The 27488-nt window shown below is 38.8% G+C and overlaps 1 protein-coding gene across 1 annotated transcript in view; it reads right to left on the bottom strand.

Annotated features, from left to right (window-relative positions):
• Window positions 1-27488, bottom strand: part of qsox2 (quiescin Q6 sulfhydryl oxidase 2) — an 88706-nt gene that overhangs the window by 44916 nt on the left and 16302 nt on the right. Inside the window, exons 3-8 of the mRNA XM_059993674.1 lie at window positions 27075-27123; window positions 24157-24262; window positions 21673-21763; window positions 20899-21044; window positions 16465-16608; window positions 15233-15362 (exon numbers count right to left, since the gene is read on the bottom strand). Of these exons, the coding sequence (XP_059849657.1) occupies window positions 15233-15362; window positions 16465-16608; window positions 20899-21044; window positions 21673-21763; window positions 24157-24262; window positions 27075-27123 (666 nt within the window). The remainder of the gene's footprint in view (window positions 1-15232; window positions 15363-16464; window positions 16609-20898; window positions 21045-21672; window positions 21764-24156; window positions 24263-27074; window positions 27124-27488) is intronic.

Below are 27488 nucleotides of genomic sequence, written 5' to 3'. Positions count from 1 at the left end.
AGCGTTTCTCCTGGTGTGTCTGAGGGTTGTTCCCCAGACCCTCTTTTATGCTCACTCACGGGGTCTCAGATGTCAATCAGGTTGGGATGATGCAATCCCTCAACCAGACCACTCTGGTTGTCCCGAGGGGTTTCAATGAATAGTACAGTACTCAATACACAATTCCTTCTCCAAGGGACAATAGCAGTACTCAGTGGTTCCGTTCCACTTTTGTTAGGCGGCATTCCCCCTACCTTCTGTATTCTGTGTTGTCTATGGCAATTGCCTTTGCTGTGATCCTGCGTCTTGCTCTCTCATTATTGACATGATGTGTATCTCTCTCATTTCCTGGGTCTCAGACCCGAAATAATAGTGATCTTGTGATTCTCAAAAAGGAGGGGGCGACTTTGTACCCTTCGGCCCCTTAGAGTTGGTCCACGTTCGTAACACTACATGCTGATATGTCACCACCTTTAATTTGGTCTATGACATGGCGTCATCAGCGAACTTAAATATGGCATTGGAGCTGTGCTTAGCATTATAATCATAAATATAAAGACAGTAGAGCAGAGTGTCAAGCACAGAGGCTTGTGGTGCACTTGTGCTGATGGAGATTGTGGAGAAAATGTTGTTGCCAATCTGAACTGACTGGGATCTGCAAGTGTGCTAATCCAGGATCCAGTTGCACAAGGAGGTATTGAAGCCAACGTCTTGAAGCTTTTGAGTAGTTTTGAGGGATGATGGTATTGAATGCCATGGTGTGGCCTATAAAGAGCAACCTGAACTACAGAGTAAACCATATTCTGAACAGCAAACTAGTATGCAAGTTGATGGCAGGACAAGGAATTCCTACTTCATGTTAATCTCGTGCTTGGGACTTGGATAGTAATGATGAATGGTTGCACCTCCTGGAGTTTCACGTAAAATTATCATTGTAATCAAAGTGTTGTGGCAAGAACTGTCATCTCAGGATTCTAATAGGAGGAGAGAAGGCAAACCTGTTGACTAGATCACATTGGGGGTTCTGGAGCTGCAGAGACTGATCAGTTGAATATGAAAGTTATTTGGGAAAAGTAAGGACGTGGAATCCAAGTTCCAGGCATGTGGAGAAATAAGTGAGAGCAGATGTATGCAAAATATAATAGGCATGTTGAAGGCTCCATTGACAGTGTGTCTAAAGGTAAAACTAAGAATTATTCAAGGCACCGGTTTAGAAGATGGCATATTCCAAATCCAAGAAAATGGAGACAAAGAAACTAGGGAAATAAAATCAACTCCTTGCCAGAAGCTGGGTAGAAGGACTTCTAGTCATGGATAGTTGTGGGTTTCAGTTTCTGGTCTAATGCATGAAATTGAAATCACAAGGTTGATTAGGAGAAATGGAAATAAACTATATGAAGGTCACAGCAGGATGAAACCAGCTGAAGGGTGATAAAATATTCCCGGTCCTGATGAGAATGAGGGGCGAGGTAGCAGCCTTGAGCAGATATGAATTAATGTTCTGGATACCCCACAGAGAAAGGGACAACTTGGATTACATGAGATCCCATAGCAATTCCTCCCATGAAGGCAGCAAACAAATTCAATGCCAGGGTCTATGACAAAAAATATTCAAGGTAACAGCAGAGTGTCCCACTAGGGGATGGAAATGTAGCTGGAAATAAGTCATTTGGTGCCTGATGATCGAAGAGAGAGGGCAGTGATCATCTCCTTCATTCCTACTCAATCTATTGCCCCAGGCCCTTGTTAATGAATCTCTGCTACATTTGTCAAAGTAGAGAAAATAAAACTACATATGATATCCCAGAAGAGGATCCACCAAAACATCATTGTTGCATTCCTTAATACTTTTAGTCCAACCATATCTTATGTACAAGTTGCAAAACTCTTATACCTTAGATGTTAACTTTTGCTTCATTAGTCAGCACACCTACAGTGTACTGCATATCAGTTTCTTTCCATTTAGAAAATACTTTGCTCTTCTATTCTTCCTGATACAACATTCTTTTTTCCAACTTCTTAGTCCCTCCACCTGTCAAATCCTTTAACAGATTCTCTGCACATTCATTACAGCACACTTCCCAACTGGCATTGTATGGAAGATACATTACAATTCTTATCCAAATCATTAATACAGATAGGGGAAAAATAAATCTTAAGGACACAGTACAATTGTAATCACCAATTTAGAAAAAAAAAGTTTTATACTATTCTCTTTTATGTATGCTAATATATTATCCTAAACTCACAAGTCTTTAAGCTATACATCATGTTCTTTAATGTGATTCAGAGAAAAACAATTAAGAGAAACATGTATAAATAGGCATATGGAGATGGCATGTGTAATGTTCGATATGCCAAATTAATAAAAAAACTGAGTCACGTAAATAAAATTAATTGCTTGGTTTTATTCATAGGAAGAAAGCTTTTCCTGTATCGAATCCCTTTGCTAGCTCTTGAGTCCTGAAGCAAGCATTTGAGGACAGAATCCTAAAATGTTACTTAGATTGACAGCCTGAGCAAAAGCCAGCTGACCTCACAAGAAACAAAGATGAGGATTATAAAAGGAACTGAGGAAGAATTCCATATTTCATTTAATGGCAGATGAGACACTGGAACTACTAAGCAATCACCAGGCTTGTCATAGCTAAGAAAGAATAATATAGGATTTAATATTAATCTTTAGAATTTCAGTTCTTTTAAAGGAATCAAGAGCAGCCTTGGCTCAGGAAGTTAAAGGAGCAAAAATGTGAAATAGGACTAAGTACTTAAGGATACATGGAGTTATATTAATGGAAATTTACTCAGTGCTTACGTATTGTAACAGAAAAAGCAAGCTGACCCCTCACAATCCTACGCCATGACCCCAGGGGAAAATCTACCTTGATCTTTCTAAATACCAATAACAGATGCTATGATTCATTACTCTATTAGATCGCCTTCTGTCCCCAAGGCACATCTGTCAATTGTGATGTGCAATTTTCTACTATGAGATTAATAAATGCAATTTCAATTCAAAGAAAAGCATTGCAAGCTATATAGTTTATTTCATTTGTGATCTTCTCTATGAACAATGGTTTGAAATACCCTATGTGGCCAAGATGAGAAATCCTAATCTAGGTTCATCACTTATATCTGCATGTGGATTAAACAGAGCTGCTCCACATGGAGCTTTGAGTAGAGCTGCAGTTACAGTTGAATAAAATTAAAGTGTTATACATTTACTTTGACTGGATGTTTAGGAAGCATACAGATTTACAGCTGTTGCATCAGGTTTGATACCAAATCTTCTGTTATAATGACAGTTCATTTCAATGCACCGTCATTACAACAGAAGGCCTAGTTTTAATATCCAGATACAAATTTCAGTCCTAGATTTTCTGAGCAGTAATAGGGAAATACAGTTTATACAACATTTCCAACATTATAGCAGTGATTACACCTACAAAGCACTATTACAAGGGCAATAAATTGCTTGAGGATTTCCTACAGTCATAAAGGTAAACTTCAATACAATAAACGATTGTATAAAATGAGAAGCAAGACCTAGACATTTCTTCATTAGTCATTTTACAAAATGTCAATTTCCTTCAATACATCAGCTTCTGGTTAATTGAAATGAACAAACGCAGAAAATATTGTTATTTTTTCCCCACAAAAGATCATTAAAAGCTTCTCCAGAAGATCTGAAAAGGAGATGAAGCATTTAGCATGCTCAACATAATCAGATACATACAAAACCTCCACAGATTTCAACATCTGAATTTAGTATCTCTTTAAAATTCTTAGTCATAAAGCTTAAAAAAATCAGCTTTACAAACGCTGACCAACAAAATTTAAAAAAAATATTAGCTCTGCATTCTTTTGTTTTCTTTGACTTTTTAAATCCTGACAATCTGGTGGGTTCAGCATTATGGACCACATCAATTTAACTAAAATATTAATTCTACTGTTAGTTAAAGGACCAACTTGATCCCTCAAGAAAGTGGAGTACTAAGATGATTCACACATCAACTCAGGCAACTTTTGTCCTTTGGTAAAGCACTATAAGAAAAATCAGGGATTAAATTGAGAAAACCTCAAGGGGTAGAAAAATTTGTTGGCATCCTCCAACTGCGAAAACTCAGTTACAACATCCTGCAGCCCATAATCTGATAAATTAATAGAAGAATAAAAAACTCCCTTTGAATGCTACCTTTTTCCAGTGTGCAGTCAATGTTTCTTGCATATGCCGATTGGCATCTTAAGGATACCTCCTTGAGAAAAGCCAAACTATTAAAATGTGAAAATAGTCCAGTGACACTTACTGATGCTCCCATCTTTGGCAAGTTCATGCTTCCTTCAGTAAGATCAAAGCTGCAAAGCTATATTCCAGTTGCATCCTTACTAAGTACTATTCAACTGCAACGGGACTTGATTATTCCTCTAATCAAATCCTCCCATAGTAGAAACTAACATGCAATTGCCCTCTAAATTGCATGTAGCACTTGCAAATGGCTTTCAATTACTTCTATAGAAGAACATCCAGGTTCCCTTTGAATATTACCTTCTTTCTCATCATTTGAAAATGATTCTGCTCACTTGAAACTTAAATAGATGACTCACAATAATTATATTCCATCTGCTATGTTCTTTCCAACTCCGAGCTTGTTCATTTTTCCTTGAAGACTATATTGCTCTCTGCAATCACAATCCCACCTAGTTTATTATCATCAGCAAACTTAGAAATATGACAAATATTTCTTCTTGGCCACTCTTGACATACTTTATGCATCCTTGGGGCTCAAGCGTCTACGTGGTAAGAGTTGGCCATTAAGCCCAATGAGCCTTACATTTCAAACAAAGTTGCTGTGCCATTCAGTAACATCACAGTTGACCCAATTTCCCTAAAACCTAACTTCATGTCCTTTGCCCATATTCTTTGATACCCCCAATTAGAAATGTATCTATTGCAGCCTTAAATATAACCGAGATTCTGTCTCAATAGCTCGCTGTGACAACGAGATCCAAAAATCACACAACCAGAGGAGTTCTTTATAGGGTCCTGCATACTCTTATTATAAGACTGTACCTCTGGTTCTGAACTCTCCCATTACAGGACATACCCACTTAGCAGCTGCCCTATCTCACCTCACAGGATCCTTTCATGTTTCAATCAGATTACTACTTATTCTTCTAAACTCCAATAAATAGTTTTACCTTTCTTCTTAGGACAACCTTTTCACACCTGAGATCATTTTGGCAAATAGACACTGTACTGCCTTTAATGATAAAATATCTTTCCTTAAATGGGGATGGGGGTGGGTGGGTGAAAAAACAAAATTGTTCTCAGTACCCTAAAATATTGTCTTGCTTGAGATCTGTGTAATTGAAGTAAAATAAATTTGCATTGCCCTTTTATTCTCCAAATCAGTTGAGGCAAGCCAACATTCTATTTGCCTTCTCCATTACCCGCTGCACTTAGAAACATCGAAAACCTACAGCAGAATACAGGCCGTTCAGCCCACAACACTGTGCCAAACATGTACTGACTTTAGAAATTACCTAGGGTTACCCATAGTCCTCTATGTTATATTTGAAAGCACACAGCATAAGAAATAAAATGGACTATCTTGAAATTCAGCTACTGATTGGCAAGTATGATGCTGTGGCCATCTCTGAAACTTGGCTAACGGATAGCTGCCAGTGGGAGCTGAATGTCCAAGGCTATATGGTGTATCAGAAAAATAGGTTAGTAGACAGAGGGGGCGGTGTGGCTCTGTGGATAAGAAATAATATTAAATTATTAGAAAGGAATGACATAGGATCGGTAGGTGTAAAGTCGCTATGGGTTGAGTTAAGAAATGGCAAGGGTAAAAGAACACTAATGACAGTTGTATAGAGGCCTCCAAACAGCAGCTGGGATGTGGATTACAAATTACAGCAAGAGATAGAAAAGGCGTGTCAGAAGGGCCTGACATGATAGTCGTTGGGGATTTTTACATGAAAGTGGATTAGGAAAACAAGGTCAGTACTGGAGAGAATTTGTAGAATGTCTAAGGGATGTTTTTTTCAGAACAGCTTGTTGTTGAACCAACTAGGGGACTGGCTGTGCTGGATTGGGTGTTGTGCAATGATCTGGAGGTGATAAGAGAGCTAAAGAAAGGTTAAGGAACCTTTAGGGAACAGTGATCACAATATGATCAAGTTCACTTTGAAATTTGAGAAGGAGAAACTAAAGTGCAATGTGGCGATATTTCAGTGGAATAAAGGAAATTACAATGGCACGAGAGGGGAACTGGCCAAAGTTGACTGGGAAGGGACACTAGCAGGAATGACAGCAGAGCAGCAATGGCTGGAGTTTCTGCAAAAAAAATGAGGGAAATGCAAGACAGATATATTCCAAATAGGAAGAAATTTTCAAATAGAAGGATACTACCGTGGTTGACAAGTGAAGTCGGAGCCAAAGTAAAAGCAAAAGAAGGCATACAAGGAAGCCAAAGCTAGTGGGAAGATAGAGGATTGGGAAGCTTTTAAAAATTTGCAGAAGGAAACTAAGAAGGCCAATAGGAAGGAAAGATGAATTATAAAAGAAAGCTTGCAACTAACATCAAAGAAGATACTAAAAGCTTTTTGTTAAAAATATATAAAGGGTAAAAGAGAGTCAAGGGTAGATATAGGACCAATAGAAAATGATGCTGGAGATATTGTAATGAATGATGCAGAGATGGCAGAGGAACTGAATGTGTATTTTGCATCCGTCTTCACAGTGAGAGACATCTACAGTCTACTGGACATTCAAGAGTGTCAGGGAAGTGAAGTATGTGCAGTGAAAATTACAACTGAGAAGGTGCTCAGGAAGCTTAATGGTTTGAGGGTGGATAAATTTCCTGGACCTGATGGAATGCACCCTCGGGTTCTGAAAGAAGTAGCTGGAGAGATTGCAGAGGCATTAGCAATGATCTTTCAAGAATCTATTGATTCCGGCATTGTAGCGGATGACTGGAAATTTGGGAATGTTACTCGCTATTTAAGAAGGGTGGGAGGCAGCAGAAAGGGATAAGATTACAGAATACCAGGAGACACACGACAAGATAGGCCAAAGCCAACATGGTTTCCTGAAAGGAAAATCCTGCCTGACAAACCTGCAATTTTTTGAGGAAATTACAAGCAGGGTAAACAAAGGAGATGCAGTAGATGTGGTGTATTTGGATTTTCAGAAGGCCTTGACAAGGTGCCCCACACATGAGGCTGCTTAGCAAGAGCCCATAGAATTACAGAGAAGTCACTAGCATGGCTGGAGCATTGGCTGATCAGCAGAAAGCAGAGTATGGGAATAAAGGGATCCTATTCTGGCTGGCTGCCGGTTACCAGTGGAGTTCCACAGTGGTTGGTGTTTGGACTGCTGCTTTTTAAGATGCATGTCAATGATTTGGACTATGGGATTAACGGATTTGTGACTAAATTTGCTGATGGTACAAAGATAGGTGGAGGAGCGGGTGGTGTTGAGGAAACAGAGAGCCTGCAGAGAGACTTAGGTAGTTTAGGGGAATGGGCAAAGAAGTGGCAAATGAAATACAATGTTGGAAAGTGTATGGTCATGCACTTTGGTGGAAGAAATAAACCGGCAGATTATTATTTAGATGGGAAGAGAATTCAAAATGCAGAGATGCAAAGGGACTAGGGAGTTCTTGTGCAGGATACCCTAAAAGTTAATCTGCAGGCTGAGTCGGTGGTGAAGAAGGTGAATGCAATTTTGGCATTCATTTCTAGAAGTACAGAATATAAGAGAAGGGATGTGATGTTGAGGCTCTATAAGGCAATCGTGAGACCACATTTCGAGTATTGTGTGCAGTATTGGGCTCCTTAATTTAGAAAGGATATACTGACATTGGAGAGGGTTCAGAGAAGATTCACGTCTAGGAGCTCTTCGAAACATTTCGAATATTAAAAGGCCAGAACAGATTAAATGTGGCCAAGTTATTTCTCATGGTATGGGAGTCTAGGACAAGAGGGCATGACTTCAGGATTGAATGACGTCCATTTAGAACAGAGATGCAGAGAAATTACTTTAGTAAGAGGGTGGTATAAATGTAGAATTTGGTGCCACGAGTGGCTGTGCAGGCCAAGTCATTGGGTGTATTTAAGGCAGAGATAGATAGGTTCTTGATTAACTAGGGCATCAAAGGGAATGGAGGGAAGGCAGGGGAGTGGGGACGACTGGAAGTATTGGATCAGCCCATGATTGAATGGCAGAGCAGATTCAATGGGCCGAATGGCTGACTTCTGCTCCTATATCTTATGGTCTTATGGTCTATTTTTCTAAGCTCCATATACCTATCCAGGAGTTTCTTAAAAGACCCTATTGTATCTGCCTCCACCACCATCACCGGCAGCCCATTCTACACACTCACTACTCTCTGCGTAAAAAGCTTACCCTTGACATCTCCTCTGTTGCTACTTTCAAGCACCTAAAAACGGTGCCCTCTCATGTTAGCCATTTCAGCACTGGGAAAAAAACCCTGACTATCCATACAATCAATGCGATAAGATGATGATCTTATACACCTCTATAATATTATAAATTATATTATGCCTCTCCAAATGTTCATAAATCCTGCCTCTCAGGCTCTTCTCCATCAACTTACCAACCACTGAAGTAAGACTCACTGGTCTACAATTTCCTGGGCTACCTCTACTGCCTTTCTTAAATAAGGAAACAACATCTGCAACCCTCCAATCCTCTGGAACCTCTCCCGTCCCCATTGATGATGCAAAGATCATTGCCAGAGGCTCAGCAATCTCCTCCCTCACCTCCCACAGTAGACTGTATATTCGTTCACTGCATTTTCTACAAAAGGACCCACAAATCCAGTTGCACTACATCTTCCTGCAATTTTTCCTCATAACACTATTGTTCCCAGGATCTGTTGCTCTGTGCAATAACCTATCGATCCAAATCCACATTTTAACCCAAATCTATGTGTTCTTACCCTGTCTGAGACAATGTAGAAAATGTCCTACTGGCTCTTCAAGAGGTGCCACCCAGCATACCCCCCTCCCCACCCCCAATCCAATTTAACTCTAGCCTATTCACAGGACAGTGACCAATATATTAACAAGTACGCCTTTGGACTGTGGGAGGAAACCAAAGCACTCGGGGAAACCACACACATCTCATAGGGAGAATGCATAGACTCCTTATAGCTGAAATTGAACTCTGATGCCCCCAAGTTGTAATAGTATTGACCTAACTGCTGTGCTACCAAGGCAACCTTTAGCTATCCACCAATCCAAAGGAACAATCCCAGAATTTGAGAACTTTTCAAGATGATAACTAGACCTCCACAATCTTTGAAATCACTTCTTTCGCAACTCTGGGACATAAATCATTAGGATGTGGGATTTACCAATTTTCTGGCTCACCAACTTCTCCAGTAACTTTTGACTAACACTCATTTGTTTTCCATTTTCACAAGATTTTTCATTTTCACTTTTTTGAAAATAACTGGCAGGTTTTATATGGCACATTAGATCACGTGGCTGTTCTTACATTGCTGAAAAAATGAAAATTCCAAAGTTCAACTATAATTCTCACTCAAAAATATCTTGCATTACATCCTACCACCCTTCAAAATGCTTCAAACTGTTTTAGTCAATTAAGTACAAACTTATTTTGAAGAACAATATATTACTGATGTGGGAAACACAGAACTCTTAAATACAAAGCAAGCTTCCGCAAAAGAAATTTGATAGTGACGGTCTGTTTTAGTGATACTGAATTTGTGTTTGCCAAAAAGGAAGCCATGATAACAGAATATCTTCGTGAAAATAAAAATTGAGTAACAATTTTAACTATTATCAAAATGAGTACAGTACATGAACCTGATAGTGAGACGTTCCTATGAGCATAAAAACAAGCTCTGCAAGCTATCTTCCTGTGCAATCTAATGTTGAAATACTAATCAGGTTCAAGTCCACAGCATATTTGCAACTTTAAGGTCTACGGCATTGACATGAATCATCACAGCTGCTATTGTTAAATTGCACACATTTAAATAATGGTGAACTGCCATATCATTTATGTTGCACTTAAGCAATTATTGGATCTCAATAAAAAGAAACTAATTTATTTTCTATACTTCAATTATTTGTAGCCTTGACAAATATGCAGAAGTAAAAACTACCACACTTGACCAAAGCTTTTACAAAATTTTAGAATGGATTCTTAAATTATATGTTTTGCTTTTACACAAAACAAAGTAAAAACAAAATATGATCAAAGTCTACTTCAATGTACAGCAGGGGTTCCAAACATGGGGTCCATGGACCCATCAGTTAATGGTAGGGGTCCATGGCATAAAAAGGCTGGGAATCCTTGATTTAAGAGATATTTGTACACTTTCTATTACACTATTCTCAAGCCAATAAACAGCTTTTTCAGTCCTGGACCATAATTCTTGTCTGTTCCTCAGGCTCTGCAGGACTAAGACGTTATGCCCATGCTCTTTTGGAAGAGGACAGCGAGGCTTGAGAGGAAGTGCGGCGGTGGCCATTTTCAAATTGTCCAATTGCTTCTCAGATCGGAGTTCTGAGAGGCGGGACTGCGCAGGCGCGTGAAGGAGGCCCGGGAAGGAGGGAAGAGATATAAAGAACGCCGCCTTAAGAAGCGGGCAGCTTCGTTTGCGGGCAGCGGAGTGAGCAGGGCACAGAGTGTAGGGCTTGGGCTCAGAGGGCTTAGGCGGAAGAGGGCACAGTAGGCTTATCTTTTAGTTCTTGTATTTTCAGTTATTTGGGAGGTATGAGTGTGAGGGCAGCTTGTTGTTCTCGGTGTCGGATGTGGGAGATCCTGGAGTCTCCGAGCCTCCCGGACGTCCACATCTGCGCCAGGTGCGCCGAACTGCAGCTCCTGAGGGACCGAGTTAGGGAACTGGAGCTGCAGCTCGATGACCTTCGCCTGGTCAGGGAGAGTGAGGAGGTGATAGAGAGGAGTTACAGGCAGGTGGTCACTCCGGGACCACGGGAGGCAGATAGGTGGGTTACAGTCAGGAAGGGGAAGAGGCAGGTACTAGAGAGTACCCCAGTGGCTGTACCCCTTGACAATAAGTACTCATGTTTGAGTACTGTTGGGGGGGGACAGCCTACCTGGTGGGAGTGACAGTGGCCGAGCCTCCGGCACAGAGGACGGCCCTGTAGCTCAGAAGGGTAGGGTTAGAAGAAAGAGGTCCATAGTAATAGGGGACTCAATAGTCAGGGGCTCAGACAGGCGTTTCTGTGGAGGTGACCGGGAGTCCCGGATGGTAATTTGCCTCCCTGGTGCCAGGGTTCGGGATGTTTCTGATCGCGTCCAAGATATCCTGAAGTGGGAGGGTGAAGAGCCAGAGGTCGTGGTACATGTAGGTACCAATGACATAGGAAGGAAAGGGGAAGAGGTCCTGAAACGAGAGTATAATGAGTTAGGAAGGCAGTTAAGAAGAAGGACCGCAAAGGTAGTAATCTCGGGATTACTGCCTGTGCCACGCGACAGTGAGAGTAGGAATAGAATTAGGTGGAGGATGAATGTGTGGCTGTGGGATTGGAGCAGGGGGCAGGGATTCAAGTTTCTGGATCATTGGGACCTCTTCTGGGGCAGGAGTGACCTGTTCAAGAAGGATGGGTTACACTTGAATCGTGGGGGGACCAATATCCTAGCGGGGAGGTTTGCTAGGGCTACAGGGCGGACTTTAAACTAGTAAGATGGGGGGGGCGGGAGACTATTTGAGGAGACTATGGGAAAGGAGGTTAGTTCACCAGTGGAGCAAGTAAATAGACAGTGTGTGAGGGAGGAAAGGCAGGTGATGGAGAAGGGATGCGCTCAGCCCGAAGATGTAGGGGAGAAGAAAGAAAAGGATAATAAATTTGAATGCATTGTTAGGGATGGAAAGAGAGGAGGAGATGGAGAGAATCTTAAATGTATCTATTTTAATGCTAGGAGCATTGTAAGAAAGGTGGATGAGCTTAAAGCGTGGATTGATACCTGGAATTATGATGTTGTAGCTATTAGTGAAACATGGTTGCAGGAAAGGTGTGATTGGCAACTAGATATTCCTGGATTTAGTTGCTTCAGGTGTGATAGAGTAGGAGGGGCCAGAGGAGGAGGTGTTGCATTGCTTGTCCGAGAAAATCTTATGGCGGTGCTTTGGAAGGATAGATTAGAGAGCTCCTCTAGGGAGGCCATTTGGGTGGAATTGAAGAATGGGAAAGGTGCAGTAACACTGATAGGAGTGTATTATAGGCCACCTAATGGGGCGCGTGAGTTGGAAGAGCAAATGTGTAAGGAGATAGCAGATATTTGTAGTAAACACAAGGTGGTGATTGTGGGAGATTTTAATTTTCCACACGTAGACTGGGAAGCTCATTCTGTAAAAGGGCTGGATGGTTTAGAGTTTGTGAAATGTGTGCAGGATAGTTTTTTACAACAATACATAGAAGTAACGACTAGAGATGGGGCAGTGTTGGATCTCCTGTTAGGGAATGCGATAGGTCAGCTGACAGATGTATGTGTTGGGGAGCACTTCGGGTCCAGTGATCACAATAGCATTAGCTTCAATATAATTATGGAGAAGGACAGGACTGGACCTAGAGTTGAGATTTTTGATTGGAGAAAGGCTAACTTTGAGGAGATGCGAAGGGATTTAGAGAGAGTGGATTGGGTCAAGTTGTTTTATGGGAAGGATGTAATAGAGAAATGGAGGTCATTTAAGGGTGAAATTATGAGGGTACAGAATCTTTATGTTCCTGTTAGGGTGAAAGGAAAGGTTAAAGGTTTGAAAGCACCATGGTTTTCAAGGGATATTAGAAATTTGGTTCGGAAAAAGAGGGATGTCTACAATAGATATAGGCAGCATGGAGTAAAGGAATTGCTCGAGGAATATAAAGAATGTAAAAGGAATCTTAAGAAAGAGATTAGAAAAGCTAAAAGAAGATACAAGGTTGGTTTGGCAAATAAGGTGAAAGTAAATCCGAAAGGTTTCTACAGTTATATTAAAAGCAAGAGGATAGTGAAGGATAAAATTGGCCCCTTAGAGAATCACAGTGGTCAGCTATGTGTGGAACCGAAGGAGATGGGAGAGATTTTGAATGATTTCTTCTCTTCGGTATTCACTAAGGAGAAGGATATTGAATTGTCTAAGGTGTGGGAAACAAGTAAGGAAGTTATGGAACCTATGACAATTAAAGAGGTGGAGGTACTGGCGCTTTTAAGAAATTTAAAAGTGGATAAATCTCCAGGTCCTGACAGGATATTACTCAGGACCTTGAGGGAAGTTTGTGTAGAGATAGCAGGAGCTCTGACGGAGATCTTTAATATGTCATTAGAAACGGGGATTGTGCCGGAGGATTGGCGTATTGCTCATGTGGTTCCATTGTTTAAAAAGGGTTCTAGAAGGAAGCCTAGCAATTATAGACCTGTCAGTTTGACATCAGTGGTGGGTAAATTAATGGAAAGTATTCTTAGAGATAGTATTTATAATTATCTGGATAGACGGGATCTGATTAGAAGTAGCCAGCATGGATTTGTGCGTGGAAGGTCATGTTTGACAAACCTTATTGAATTTTTTGAAGAAGTTACGAGGAATGTTGACGAGGGTAAGGCAGTGGATGTAGTCTATATGGACTTCAGCAAAGCCTTTGACAAAGTTCCACATGGAAGGTTAGTTAAGAAGGTTCAGTCGTTAGGTATTAATGCTGGAGTAATAAAATGGATTCAACAGTGGCTGGACGGGAGATGCCAGAGAGTAGTGGTGGATAATTGTTTATCGGGATGGAGGCCGGTGACTAGCGGGGTGCCTCAGGGATCTGTTTTGGGCCCAATGTTGTTTGTAATATACGTAAATGATCTGGATGAAGGGGTGGTAAATTGGATTAGTAAGTATGCCGATGATACTAAGGTAGGAGGTGTTGTGGATAATGAGGTGGATTTTCAAAGCTTGCAGGGAGATTTATGCCGGTTAGAAGAATGGGCTGAACGTTGGCAGATGGAGTTTAATGCTGAGAAGTGTGAGGTTCTACATTTTGGCAGGAATAATCCAAATAGAACATACAGAGTAAATGGTAGGGCATTGAGGAATGCAGAGGAACAGAGAGATCTAGGAATAACTGTTCATAGTTCCCTGAAAGTGGAGTCTCATGTAGATAGGGTGGTGAAGAGGGCTTTTGGAACGCTGGCCTTTATAAATCAAAGCATTGAGTACAGAAGTTGGGATGTAATGCTAAAGTTGTACAAGGCATTGGTAAGGCCAAATTTGGAATATTGTGTGCAGTTCTGGTCACTGAATTATAGGAAAGATATCAATAAATTAGAGAGAGTGCAGAGACAATTTACTAGGATGTTACCTGGGTTTCAGCAATTAAGTTACAGAGAAAGGTTGAACATGTTAGGTCTCTATTCATTGGAGCGTAGAAGGTTGAGGGGGGATTTGATCGAGGTATTTAAAATTTTGAGAGGGATAGATAGAGTTGACGTGAACAGGCTGTTTCCATTGAGAGTAGGGGAGATTCAAACTAGAGGACATGATTTGAGAGTTAGGGGGCAGAAGTTTAAGGGAAACACGAGGGGGTATTTCTTTACTCAAAGAGTGATAGCTGTGTGGAATGAGCTTCCTGTAGAAGTAGTAGAGGCCAGTTCAGTTGTGTCATTTAAGGTAAAATTGGATAGGTATATGGACAGGAAAGGAGTGGAGGGTTATGGGCTGAGTGCGGGTCGGTGGGACTAGGTGAGATTAAGGGTTCGGCACGGACTAGGAGGGCCAAGATGGCCTGTTTCCGTGCTGTGATTGTTATATGGTTATATGGTCTTCCATGTGGTGACTTATTGAAAGCTGGAACTTCACTTATGAAAGTTAACAGAAAGGACCAAGTTAAAGGTCATCACTAAGAGGGTGTTTGGCTAATGCTGATGCTATCTTAGAAGTACCTTAAATGTTGATGTTTTTAGTTACATTACTAAAAATTTACATACAAAATTAGGCATTCCATTGTGACTGAACCCTGCATAACCTCTGGTATGCATAGCCTAAATAACCACCACACAGAACAGGAAGGAAATATAGTTGGCAATTCATCATAATCTTTTTTTATTAAACAAAATATACTTTATTAAAAAATAAAATTATATACAATAACCAAAGACTTTCAATTCTTTACAGTTGGTACCATTACTGTCTTTACATTTTCAAAGTTCTAATGTTTTGCCACCCACGTGGCACAATTCTACCAACAAAGATATTCCAGTTACCTTTGATAGAACTGTAATTACATCCTTCAGTGTTGTTAGTTCGGGCCCCTCCAATATCTTGTGGCTAGCAAGTTCTACTCGAAGCAGATAATGCAAAGCAGACTCCAGATCAGCCAAATACACCTTACCCCTGAAAACAAAGGCAGGTTACATTTTAAATAGCTATCCATAATCTAAGTGGATAGTGCATCACAACAATGGGACAGTAGCTGGCAATGCACATTCTTTTAATGCAGCTTAATTGTGAAAATTGGGATTATCTACTTTCCATTTCATAATCTTATAATGGAAGAAGCCAGTTATATTGTAAACAAGGTGGGCCAACGGAAACCTGACTGGTTGAGGAGCAATCAATCGGGAGGGACAGACTCCTGAATGAAACTCAAATGAATTTCTCTGCTACTTCATGACCAACAGATGCTTTATCACCACAAATCTTAAAAAAATTAATGCTGTGTCTTTTCTTAAATTTATGCAACCAGCCTGCCGTACATTTACAATTACCTTCAATTTTGAGTTCATTGTGATAGATCTTTGCTTACTTCATGATCAGCATACTGTTAAGCAGCAGATGTTCACTCTGGTGTTGGTGAACCCACTCTTTCAATACACAATTGAGATCTTCATTTTATGCTACATGCAGTTTTTAATTAACTCCTGTTTATTACATATGTGAGGTAACTTCTCAGAAGTGTTTGCAGTATGCAGAGGCCTGTACATGGCCAGGGAACTTTCTCAGGAGCTTATGGAATTTTCCATTTGTGATTGTTATGCTAGCACTCAAAAATATTTTGGATTTTGGAATCTCAGATAAGAGGTACTCAACATGTACTAGTTATGTTTGGCTGTGAGATGAGAAAAGGATTTTTCATCTTCACAACCAACAACGTTACAGGACATTTTCTGAAGGCACCACTCTAAAACTAGTAAGTAGCCATTACCAATATGTTAAAACAGCAAATTGATGGGATTCCCACTAGGCAGATCAAAAGTATCTCAATAACATTAGTGGGTGAAGTAAGCCAAACAGACCTTGTTCATCTATTCATTAAAATTCTGGTTGATCCTTCATCCCCACCATCCTAGCTTAATCCTACATTGCTTTATTCTCCCATCAGAAAATTCGTAAATATTTCAGTCCCAGCATCCACAGTTCTCTTAGGCAGACACTTCTGAAAATTTACAACTTAGTTATAGGCTAAGAAACACTAAATTCTGAAAGAAAAACTTACTGATCAATATCACTCCAGGGCTTTAATGCAACTATTGTTTCCTCTCTCTGCCTCACAGGCTCTTTTTTTTGGAAAGGCAGTCTCTTGGTTACACCTGGCAAAGACTTTAAATAGGAAGTAAAGAATGATCGCAGAGACTTCTGCCTATTTAGAAAACAGAAATCGAGTAATCAAATTAAAACTGTGTTAATATTTATTCAATGACATTTCTCATCTTTCCGTTAGCATCCTGATTGATATTATTCTTCAGCATTTTCAACAGTTTTCCCAAAAGACTTGTCCGCATTATTACAATTTAAAATTAGTCACTTAGTTTACAATTAGTTCATATATGAACAATTAAAGTGCTCTGAAAAAATGCTTCAAATAATCACTTTAGTAAGCTCTGTTTTATATTTAAAGGTTAAAAAGGGTCTAATTCAAATCATGCAATTTTCAAATTACTGAACACCAAAAATCAAACAGCAAACAAATGTCCCTTAAACTTCAGAAGCAGAAATTTAAGAAAATGAATTAAGTCCATCAATAAAGTAACCAAAATGAAAACTTCATTGTCAATGCATCCAGAGATGTTGGCAACCAAATTACAAATTGCCATTTTCCTTTTATAAGGACTGAAGTCTTCATTATTATGGCTTCAGTAAATCTCAGCAAGCTTATTATTTATCATAGAACAGGACTGCATTAAGGAAAACAAAATTAAATGTAATTAGCTGAAGAGATTAGAAAAAAAAGAAACATTATTTGGATTGGAACAGTGTCACAAACAACTGGAACAGGAAAAAAAATGTAAAAAATCTGTTTAAAGATTTATCAGCTGGATACTTTAAACATAATTACAGAGCTGGAAGAGCATAAAATATAGACGGTGCCATGTGAGGAGAAAAGAGCTGGTGCATACTGTACTATTCTATGCGCATGAAAATATATTAAATAAGATCATTCTTAAATTATTTTAAAAATCACTTTAATTTGATGCAATTTATTGCAAAGCAGAGGTCAAGAAAACAAAAAAATGATTACTTTACAATTATTGATTACCACAATAAACTGGTGCTAGATAGAGGATTACACATCATCAGACAAGCCACTCAAGATAATCAAATTCTCCCAACCTGCAATGGACAACAAATGTTTGGCTGCATGGCACATTAAACTCAGGTGATTCTACCGGCATTAATGCTTGATATCAGCATTTATTTTCTGCACAGCAAGCTCCCTTTCAGCACTGATTTGCCCTAGCTTAGAGGAAGGATATTCATAGTAGTGAAATTATGTCAGCATGTGAAAAAGTGGAAGGATGAGTAACAACTTCTTGGTGGTATTTTGACTTAAAAGTATTTTTCTAAACTACTTTCAGGAAATCTTCCTAGCAGAATCAGGTCACTGACATGCACTGTGAAATTTGATGTTTTGTAGCAGCGGTATAGTGCAAGGCACAAACATACTACAAGTTACTAAAACTAAATAATGCAAAAGAGGAATAGTGAGTAGTGTTCATGAATTCATAGACTGTTTAGGAATCTTATGGCAGAGGGGATGCTGTTCCTAAAATCTTCAGGATCCTGTTCCTCCTCCCCAATTGTAATGAAAAGAGGCACCTGTTAGACGGTGAGGGTCACTTTTTGAAGATATCCTCAATTGTGGAGAGGTTGGAGTTGGCTGAGTCCACAACCCCCGGAGACTCTTTTGATCCTGCACACAGAAGCCTTCAAACTAGGTGGTGATGCAACGTCAATATGCTCTCCACCATACATTTGTAGAAATTTGCTAGAGTCTTTGATGACAAACCAAGCCTCCTCAAACTCCTAACAATGTATAGCCACCAATGTGACTTCTTCACGATTGCATCAATGAGTTGAATTAGATCTTCTGAACTGCTGATGTCCAGGATCTTGAAGCTGCTCACCACTTATCCATTTATGAGGACAGGTGTGTATTTTCTTAATTTTCCCTTCATGAAATCCATAACCAACTTCTTGATCGTTCAGATGCTGAATGCAAGGTGGTTGTTGCCACACCACTAAACCAGTCAATGCACTGTGGTGTCCTTATGAGAAAGCCATGGACCTGACATGACTCTCCTATGCCACAAAACTACTTAGGCAAAACGTCCAAATCTTGAGGTCAAAATTTGCTTTTCCCTTTGATTTGCTCTCTGAGAATTCTGATTCAGTGCTCATTCTGCTTGTTGGCATCATGATTGCTGGAAGCCAGGATCCTCAAAGCAGTTGACTGAATACAGTGTTGAGAAAAGAGAAAATTTGTCAGGGAACACATTTTTAGTTGCAGCCATTATGCACTTGTTCTATGTGGATTACAAGGAGGCTACCACGACATGGATTGAGTCAAACTGCTTAATGGTGTTAAGTACTGCACTCATCCAGTCAAATGGAAGCTTGATTATAGAGGCTGGAGTCAAAAGGGGAATCGCTCATTACACGATACTCAATTCCTGACCTCCTCTTGTAGCCAGGTTATTTATGCGGCTGCTCCAATTCAGTTTTTGTCTGCAATGATTGTCATGATGTTTGTTGTTTTGTGTGGTTGACAATGGTGGGGGGGGGGGGGGGCAAGGGAGGGCGGGGAATACCTGTTTATTGGTATACCATAAAGTTCAGGCGCAGGTGGGTGGATTCTCATGCTGATTGTTATCGTCTGGCCCTTTGGCATAAATATTCCTGGTCATCTATCATCCCAAGCCTGTCCATTATCCCAGTCTTGCTGCTCATTGAGAAGATATTTTCATTTGGTAACTACAATTGGAATTGAACATTGTGCAGTCATCAGCTAGTGTCAACAGGGCACTACCTCACTGATGTCTTGGGGCTGGAATGACTGACCTCCAACAATCACAACCATCCTTTGTTTGCACAAACATGATGAGAAATTCCTTTTGGAAATTTATTTTAATCTGGGAAAAAAATTAGTAGTTTCATTTTGCTTGGTTTTAGCGTTCTTCTTGAGATATTTTGCACTGTATTCAATTATTTAACTACTGTTTGTTTTAACCATCCATCCCCAGATTAAATTCTTTAACTGTCTCGTATACTATGGAGTAGAGATATTTCTATTAAACATTCTTTACAAACTGTAGCTGAACCTCAAGGAACACTAGAGAGCAAATCAAAAGTAAAAGCAATTTTTGAACTGAAGATTTAGACATTTTGCCCTATGCTTAAAGGCTGATTTATACTTGTGCGTCACATTGATGCCATAGGTAATGTGTACCCTATGCTGTACCTACGCCGTACCCTACGCTGTAGGGTGACGTGCACCTCTTCAGAAAAGTTACTCACGTGTCGCGGTGACACATACCACAACAACTGTGATTGGTCCGCTTGGTAGGATCGCATTTCCTCCTACACATTTCTGGTTGCTTCTTCGCCGCCATGTCTGTCGGCTGTGCGTACACTGATGCGAAATAGATGAACCAAATTGTCAAATCTACCTGCTGACATGCGAAAATGTTTGAAATGCATTTCCTTGTCCATGTCTCTCACGAAGAAACTCACAGTGGCATAGAAACCCCACCACCAACTAGCGTTTTGGCGCACACCAACACAGACTCGCTACAGCGTAGAGCAACGCAGAAGTGAAAATCAGGGTCACGTCGCAGGCTGTATGCACAAGTATAAATCAGCCTAAGTAGTTTTGCGGCACAGAAGAGTCATGTAAGAAATAGCAAAGAAATACAAAAGCTTTAAAACATCTTGAAATATTTATCTGAGCATTACAATGGACAAATGAATGAGATTGTTTGAAGAATATAACATCAAAAGGAGTTTTTAAAATAATTTTCACATCATGCAACAAAACATTAAATTTTCAATTATTTTGCTTGGACAATGAAAGCAGTTTGAAAATACCCCAAATCCTACCCAGTTAATTTGAGTCTATTACTTTACTAGAAGGAGGACCAAAAGCAAGAATCACCAATAGCAGCGTACAGATTTTGTGTTTGCATGAACAAAAGATGCTTTATCAAATGGATGATGTAATGATAGTGAACAGTTTTGCAATCATGACAATAACAAAATACACGCCACTAAATTAACAGGCAACAGTGAGCTTGTGGATACAAATCTGCAAGCCCCAAAGAAGAATATCACACTGAACTCATATAATGTATATATTTATTTCACCTTCTATCTCCAAAACCACTTTAAGGTTAAATGAAAAACTGGAAAAATGTTTTCCACTACCTCTATGCTTGCTCCACTGCCTGAAAGTGTGACCGAGAGAAACCTTCCCATCTCAAACAGTAAAGTCACCAAGTGGCAAAAGCAGATTCTTTCCAAACAGGGAAGGCGAGCAGGCACTACAAGCGACGCTTAAATGTATCATTTTGTTCCTTCTCTATTCCATTTCAATTCGTATGATACAGCAAGATTAAGTTATCATACAGTGCATGAAAGTAATTTGTACACTCACATGTGAATCAATCCATGAGAGCCATTGGGATGGAATAGGTAGCAAGATGGCAATGAATGAATATTTAGTTTCACCATCAGTTTTTCATCTATATCTGTTACCCGGTTTACCACAATATTTTTATACCGCATTAAGTCAAGAATCACCTATTAAAAGAAGAAACAGCTGTAAACATCACTGTCTGGTTAATTTAATTATACAATTACATTTTTTTTTCAAAATAATCAATCTTCTATTTGTTCATCAGGGGTTGTTCAGATATATTGTGGAAATTTCCAGATTCATCCCTTAACCTAAGCATCTGGAATACAGATGAACCAAATGGAATGTACAATCTAGCAAACTAAATTGGGACTTTTATTCAAACCAGTTCCACAGAATATAATTCTACAATTTGAAATTAAATATTCAACTTAGTGCAAATGAATTTAACTTGCATTCAGGATGCCACATCATGTTATTTCAACTTCAAATTTTTGCTATGATCACAGCTGGACATCAGTTGCACAGGATTTTGCTTACAGATTATACTAAATGTATATGAATATGCTGGGACTCATCACTGGTTGTTTATTGAAAAATACATTATTAATCAAATCTAATTAATTTTTAAATCAAAGTTATTAGAGATATTTAATCACTTTCACTTATGTAAAACAAAATTTGATGCACGAGACAAACCTTCCAATTTGCTGAATGGAGAGGGCCAGAGAAGAAGAATTGTAACAGAATGAAGGAAATGGAGAACAAACCTGGTAGACAAGACAAACTTACCTCCCGACCCACATAGGATAACTCTGTTTCAAAGATAACAGCAGTATAATGCTTCTGGTGTTTACCCATGTTTGTTAGGATTGAATAGGAGCTGAAAGTGAGGAAACACATTTTAAAGACCAGTCATACTTTTGAGAAAGATAATTCAAAAAATGTACAACAAAGGCAGCTCCTAAAGTGATTGCTATTTTTCAATTGAACAAAACTTTGGACGGATGGCAGAATTAATATTATAAATTAGTAGTTTCAGATTTCTGTAAAGAAACTAAATGTATTTAGCAAACTTTCAGAACTTTTGTTTGAAAATCATGGAAAATCAGGTTTCACATCTCTGAATTTTAATTTTAAATCTGAAGGGTTTCTGATTTTTAGTTCACCTTCTGAAGACACACTGTCAATTGTTTAATGAGTTTTTGCCTTCAGCCCTCAATAATACACCCTTCCCCAACAAATAAAAAAGCCCAAACAGTAACCTTCTCATACACTATACAATCTTGAAGTTCATGCATAGCAAACTCCCAATCTTCTCTCCATGCAGTTAATGTTCTTAACGTCTCAGGCAGACTTTGCTGCACATTAGGTGTAGGAACACTTGATCACTGATCTATTGCCCGAGTCAAAATTTCCAGTAAAAATTACTGAGATCTTGATTAACAATAATATCACAATTAATCAATGACCTTATGTTTTGTATGTCTTGATACTACAAAATCTAGATTGTTTCAATATATTATGACCAATGGACATATGTACTAAGGAAATTTATTATCAAAGTACATACATGTCACCATATACAATCTTGAGATTTGTTTTCCTGTGGCCATACTCAGCAAATCGATAGAATAATAACTATAACAGGATCAATGAAAAATTAACCAGAGAGAAGACAACAGTGCAAATGTAAATATAAATAAATAGCAATAACTAACAAGAACATGAAACAGCAAGATAGAAACCTTAAAGTGAGATCATTGATTGTGGGAACGTTTCAATGGATGGGCAAGGGGGAAAACAAGATCAAAATTCAAGTAGTTCAAAGTAAAATTTATTATCAGAGTACATACATGGCACCATATACAACCCTAAGATTCTTTTTCCTGTGGGCATCGTTAGGACATCTATAGAACAGTAACTGTAAACAGGATCAATGAACAAACTGTGCAAATGCAAATATAAATAAATAGCAATAAATAAAGAAAATGGAATAACAAGATAAAGTGTCCTTCAAGAGAGACCATCGGTTGTGGGAATACTAGAAATAGAATGAGTGTAGTTATTTCCTTTTGCTCAAGAGTCTAAAAGCCTAATGATTGTGAGGTAGAAACAGTCTTGAATCTGGTGGTGCGAGTCCTGAGGCACTTGTTGTACCTTCTAACTGACGGCAGTGGTGAGAGAAGAGCACGGCCTTGGTGATGAGGATCTCTGACGATAGATGTTGAGATTTCATGCAATTATGCTTAATGGTTGGGAAAGCTTTCCCCTGATGTACTCGGCCAAATCCACTACCTTTTATGGGATTTTCCATCAAAGGCATTGGCGCTTCCATACCAGACTGTGATGCAGCCAGTCAATACACTCTCCACTACACATCTTTTGAAGTTTTGTCAAAGTTTTAGATGTCATGCCAAATCTGCGCAGTCTCCCAAGTAGAGGGCTGATGTGCTTTATTTGCAATTGCACTTATGTGCTGGGTCCAGGACAGGTCCTCTGGAATGGAAACACCCAGGAATTTAAAGCTGATAACTCTCTCCCCTCTGATCTCCTGATGAAGACTGGCTCTGGGCCTCTGGTTTCCCACTCCAGTTCCTTGGTCTTGCTGACATTGAGTGAGTGGTTGTTGTTACTACACCACTTAACCAAATTTTCAATTTCCATCATGTATGCTGATTCATCACAACCCTTGATTGGGCCCACAACAGAGGTGCCCTCAGCAAATTTGAATATGGTAATAGAGCTGTGCTTAGCCACACAGTCATGGGTGTAAAGCGAGTAGAGTAGGGGACTAAGCACACAGTCCTACGGTGCACCTGCGTTAACGGAGATCATGGAAGAGCTGTTGTTACCAATCCAGACTGAGTGGGGTCTACAAGTGAGCAAATCCAGGACCCGATTGCACAAGGAGGTATTGAAGCCAAGGTCTTGGAGCAATACGATTGCATACAAGTAATTTATGTTGTGCAAATAGATGAGAGTTTTGCATATGACAGGCACAAGGAAAAAAAAGAACTGAAATAATTATCAAAGTTTAGTTCCTTCATTTCCTAATAGAGAGAAGGCTGCAAATCAATTTGCTGCATAGTGATCAGAGGAGAGAGGTAAAACATAACTGCGACGTGGAATGATAGAATCGGATTAAATGTGAACAGCTCACCAAAAATTTAAAGACAGTAGGTGGCACCCTTTTCAAACAGATCACAAGCAAAATCTCTCCAAACTAGTGTTAATTAGCCAAAAAAGACAACTTTATTTCATTTCCAACAATACCTGATTGGTTGTAATACAGGGCAAGCAGGCGGTTTATTAGGATTTGTACTATTTTGTAGGAAGTCAATAATTATCTGTCGTAAAGTCTGCACCTCCCTGTTTGATCCTATAAAACAAATATTTGGGAATCTTAGAAAGATCCTTCAGCTGTTATCCATAAGCATCATTGTAAAAGCAAGTATAACTGTCTAAACTTTGTGACTTTCACCAACATTTATTAAATATCAGATTTATACCTTTTGGCAACACTTAAAATGAATGATTTAAAAAGTTGATTCCAAAGCCAAATACCTTTGAAGTGTAACAAAATGTTGAAACATAATGATACAAAATCCCCTGAAAGTGGCGTCACAGGTAGATAGGGTTGTAAAGACAGCTTTTGGTACATTGGACTTTATAAATCAAAGTATTGAGTGTAAGAGTTGGAATGTTATGGTGAGATGTATAATTCATTGGTGAGGCCGAATTTGGAGTATTGTGTGCAGTTTTGGTCACCAAATTACAGGCAGGATATTAATAAGGTTGAAAGAGTGCAGAGAAAGTTTACAAGGATGTTGCGGGACTTGAGAAACTGAGTTACAGAGAAAGGTTGAATAGGTTAGGACTTTATTCCCTGGAGTGTAGAAGAATGAGGGGAGATTTGATAGAGGAATCTAAAATTATGATGGGTATAGATAGAGTGAATGCAAGCAGACTTTTTTCACTGAGGCTAGGGGAGCAAAAAAATCAGAGGACATGGGTTAAGGGAGAAGGGAAAAGTTTAAAGGGAACATTAGGGGGGGTTTCTAAGGCCTGTTTCTGTGCTGTCATGTTCTATGGTTCTATAATGATACAATTATCAAGGGGAAAATCTGCAACGATGAAAACAAAAATAACAAATTGTCTCTTCTCTATGAAATCAACAAAAAAAACCCAATAGATTTTACCCTGTATATTGCTCTGCGTTTCCAGTTACATAACATCAACTGAAACCTTTGACATGATAGCAATTGCTTATATTTAAAAAAAAATCTTGGTAAGTAGACTTGGCTGTGAAGGCCAGCATTTATTATCAATTTATTACTAATTTATTACTAATTGATCCCAAATTGAATGGGTTACTTGCCCATTTCAGAGGACATTAAGAATAAACCATCTTCATTGATAAGATAGGTCAGACCAGATAAGAATGAACAATTCCTCCTTTAAGGAACATGAAAAGACTAGTCTGGTTTTAAAATAACAATTCACCTGTTTTGTAGTCACCATTACTAGTAATTACTTTTTATTATTAATGTATTTAATTAATTGAATTTAATTTCCCCAGCTACCATGGTGGGAACTGAATTTATGAATCCTGATCAGTGAGTTCAGGCAACTATTTACTAATCAGTTAAGACCGCATCACAAATATGTGCAGGGCAGATTTAATGGGACAGTTTAATTTATATTCCATTGACCTCTGGATTGTTAACCATTATAAAAGGGAATTGGTTATACATTATGGAAATATTTATGGCATCCATTAAGTAGAGATGAAAGATGATTCCTTCAAATATGGAGGAACAAAGGACTGCAGTGCTAGTGAAAGTGTGGTTAAAAAAAGAAAAAACAGTTAACTAAATACAAAAACAACAGATTCTGTAAATCTGAAACAGAAAATGCTGTAAACACTCAGCAGGTCAGGCAGCATCTGTGGAAACAGAAACAGTTAATATTTTCGGTCTAGGATTCTTTGTCAGAATTGAGCGAGAGAGAGAGAAAATGAATCTTTAGTAGCAGAGACTTGGAGGAGGAATGGATAGAAGAGAAAGAAAGTATTTTTTGAAAGGTGAGACTAAATTAGTTAAAACAGCAGTAAGTAGTAGATACTCTCTATTGGTTTTATTGTGTTGATATCAGGAGGACTCAGCTGGAGATGCCCAGCAGATCAAGCTATATTAAAGGGGACAAAAAAAAAATTGAGCCAAACATTCAGATAAATGATTAGCAGAAATTGTCGGCTGTTAATCAGGTAGAAAGAACATTACTTGAAGTTGGAACGTTTAATATTGAATTCCAAAGGTTGTAACATACCCATTGGAAAGTAAGCATCAATTCGTGAGCTTGCATTGGGATGCATTGCATTAGCCATAGATAGATCAGTCTGATTAGGATAGACCATTTAAGAAGCAGCTGATTTAATTGGAAGCTCAGGATTATTCCTGCGGACAAACCTAAGTGATCCACAAAGTAATCATGCAATCAAGTCTTTGCGTTCTCTAGTAAAGAACACAAAATATAATACACTAAAATGGAAAAGATAGACAATTTATGGTTAACAGAAGTGAATCAGTGCTTCACCTGGGAGGACTGTTTGGGCCTCTGGATGGAAAGAAGGGAATAAGTGAAAATGGGAAATAAGAGAAATCTTCTTTGTTTGCATGAGAAGGTGCCATAAGACAGAAAATAACAGATGGGGACAGAAGAGTGGACCAGGGAGAAATGCCATCAGAATGCTAATAATAGAGGGGCAGGAATACCCCTCTGGTGATGGAATCCTTTTGATTCTAACATAACAGTGCAAATTATTCAAAGATTCTAGATGTTACAGGTAATCATTCTCCATAACATAATAATTTTGTTTCTAACAACCTCAGTTCTTGGTAGATATATACAAGAATAACTCAACCATTTTCAAATAAGAAGGGGATAAAACATATATAGAACAGAAACCATCTCAAAGTACAGTATTTATACCGAAAGGCACCATGATTGTTGTCATTACAAACTTAAATACCTCCCCAAATCTTCTACCAATTAACACAGTAATATTACTTCCACATTCAAATTTTATATAAATTCAAATTAGTTAACTAGTATTAGGCTATTAACATTACATCGTGCCCTTTGTTCAATGTTCTGCTAAATATGTAGCTTTTTCTGTAAGGTTCTCATACCTTTATAATCTTCTCCAGTTGTGAAATGACTTGCAAGTGCTTTGAAGTACTACAAGGGAGCAACAAAATAAAAATTAATATTAATAATAGACTTCTTACTGAAAGCACAAGAGTTTGGTTCTTTTGTTTTATATTTCCATTTGTTTACAGAAAACCACAAGCAATTATGAAAATTAGGAAGAAACTTGACAAAACATTTGTACTCTAAATATTCATCTATAAAATTAATCTCACCCAACTTATGATTAGTAACTATATTTCTTCTAAAACCCACTTCTTTCCACTATGAATTAGTAATTTATTACTTTCCAATTGCACTGAGCTATTCTGCAGTATTATGGTTGGGCTGTCAAAATCAAAGTAGAAATTTAGTTGTACATCTGAGGAAAAAAAAGCAATGTAATGCAAGCCTCA

Source organism: Hypanus sabinus, chromosome 18 (genome assembly GCF_030144855.1).
Source record: "Hypanus sabinus isolate sHypSab1 chromosome 18, sHypSab1.hap1, whole genome shotgun sequence".
NCBI lineage: Eukaryota > Metazoa > Chordata > Chondrichthyes > Myliobatiformes > Dasyatidae > Hypanus > Hypanus sabinus.
Note: the sequence above shows the minus strand (reverse complement) of the source record. Positions and strands in the feature narration are given on the sequence as shown.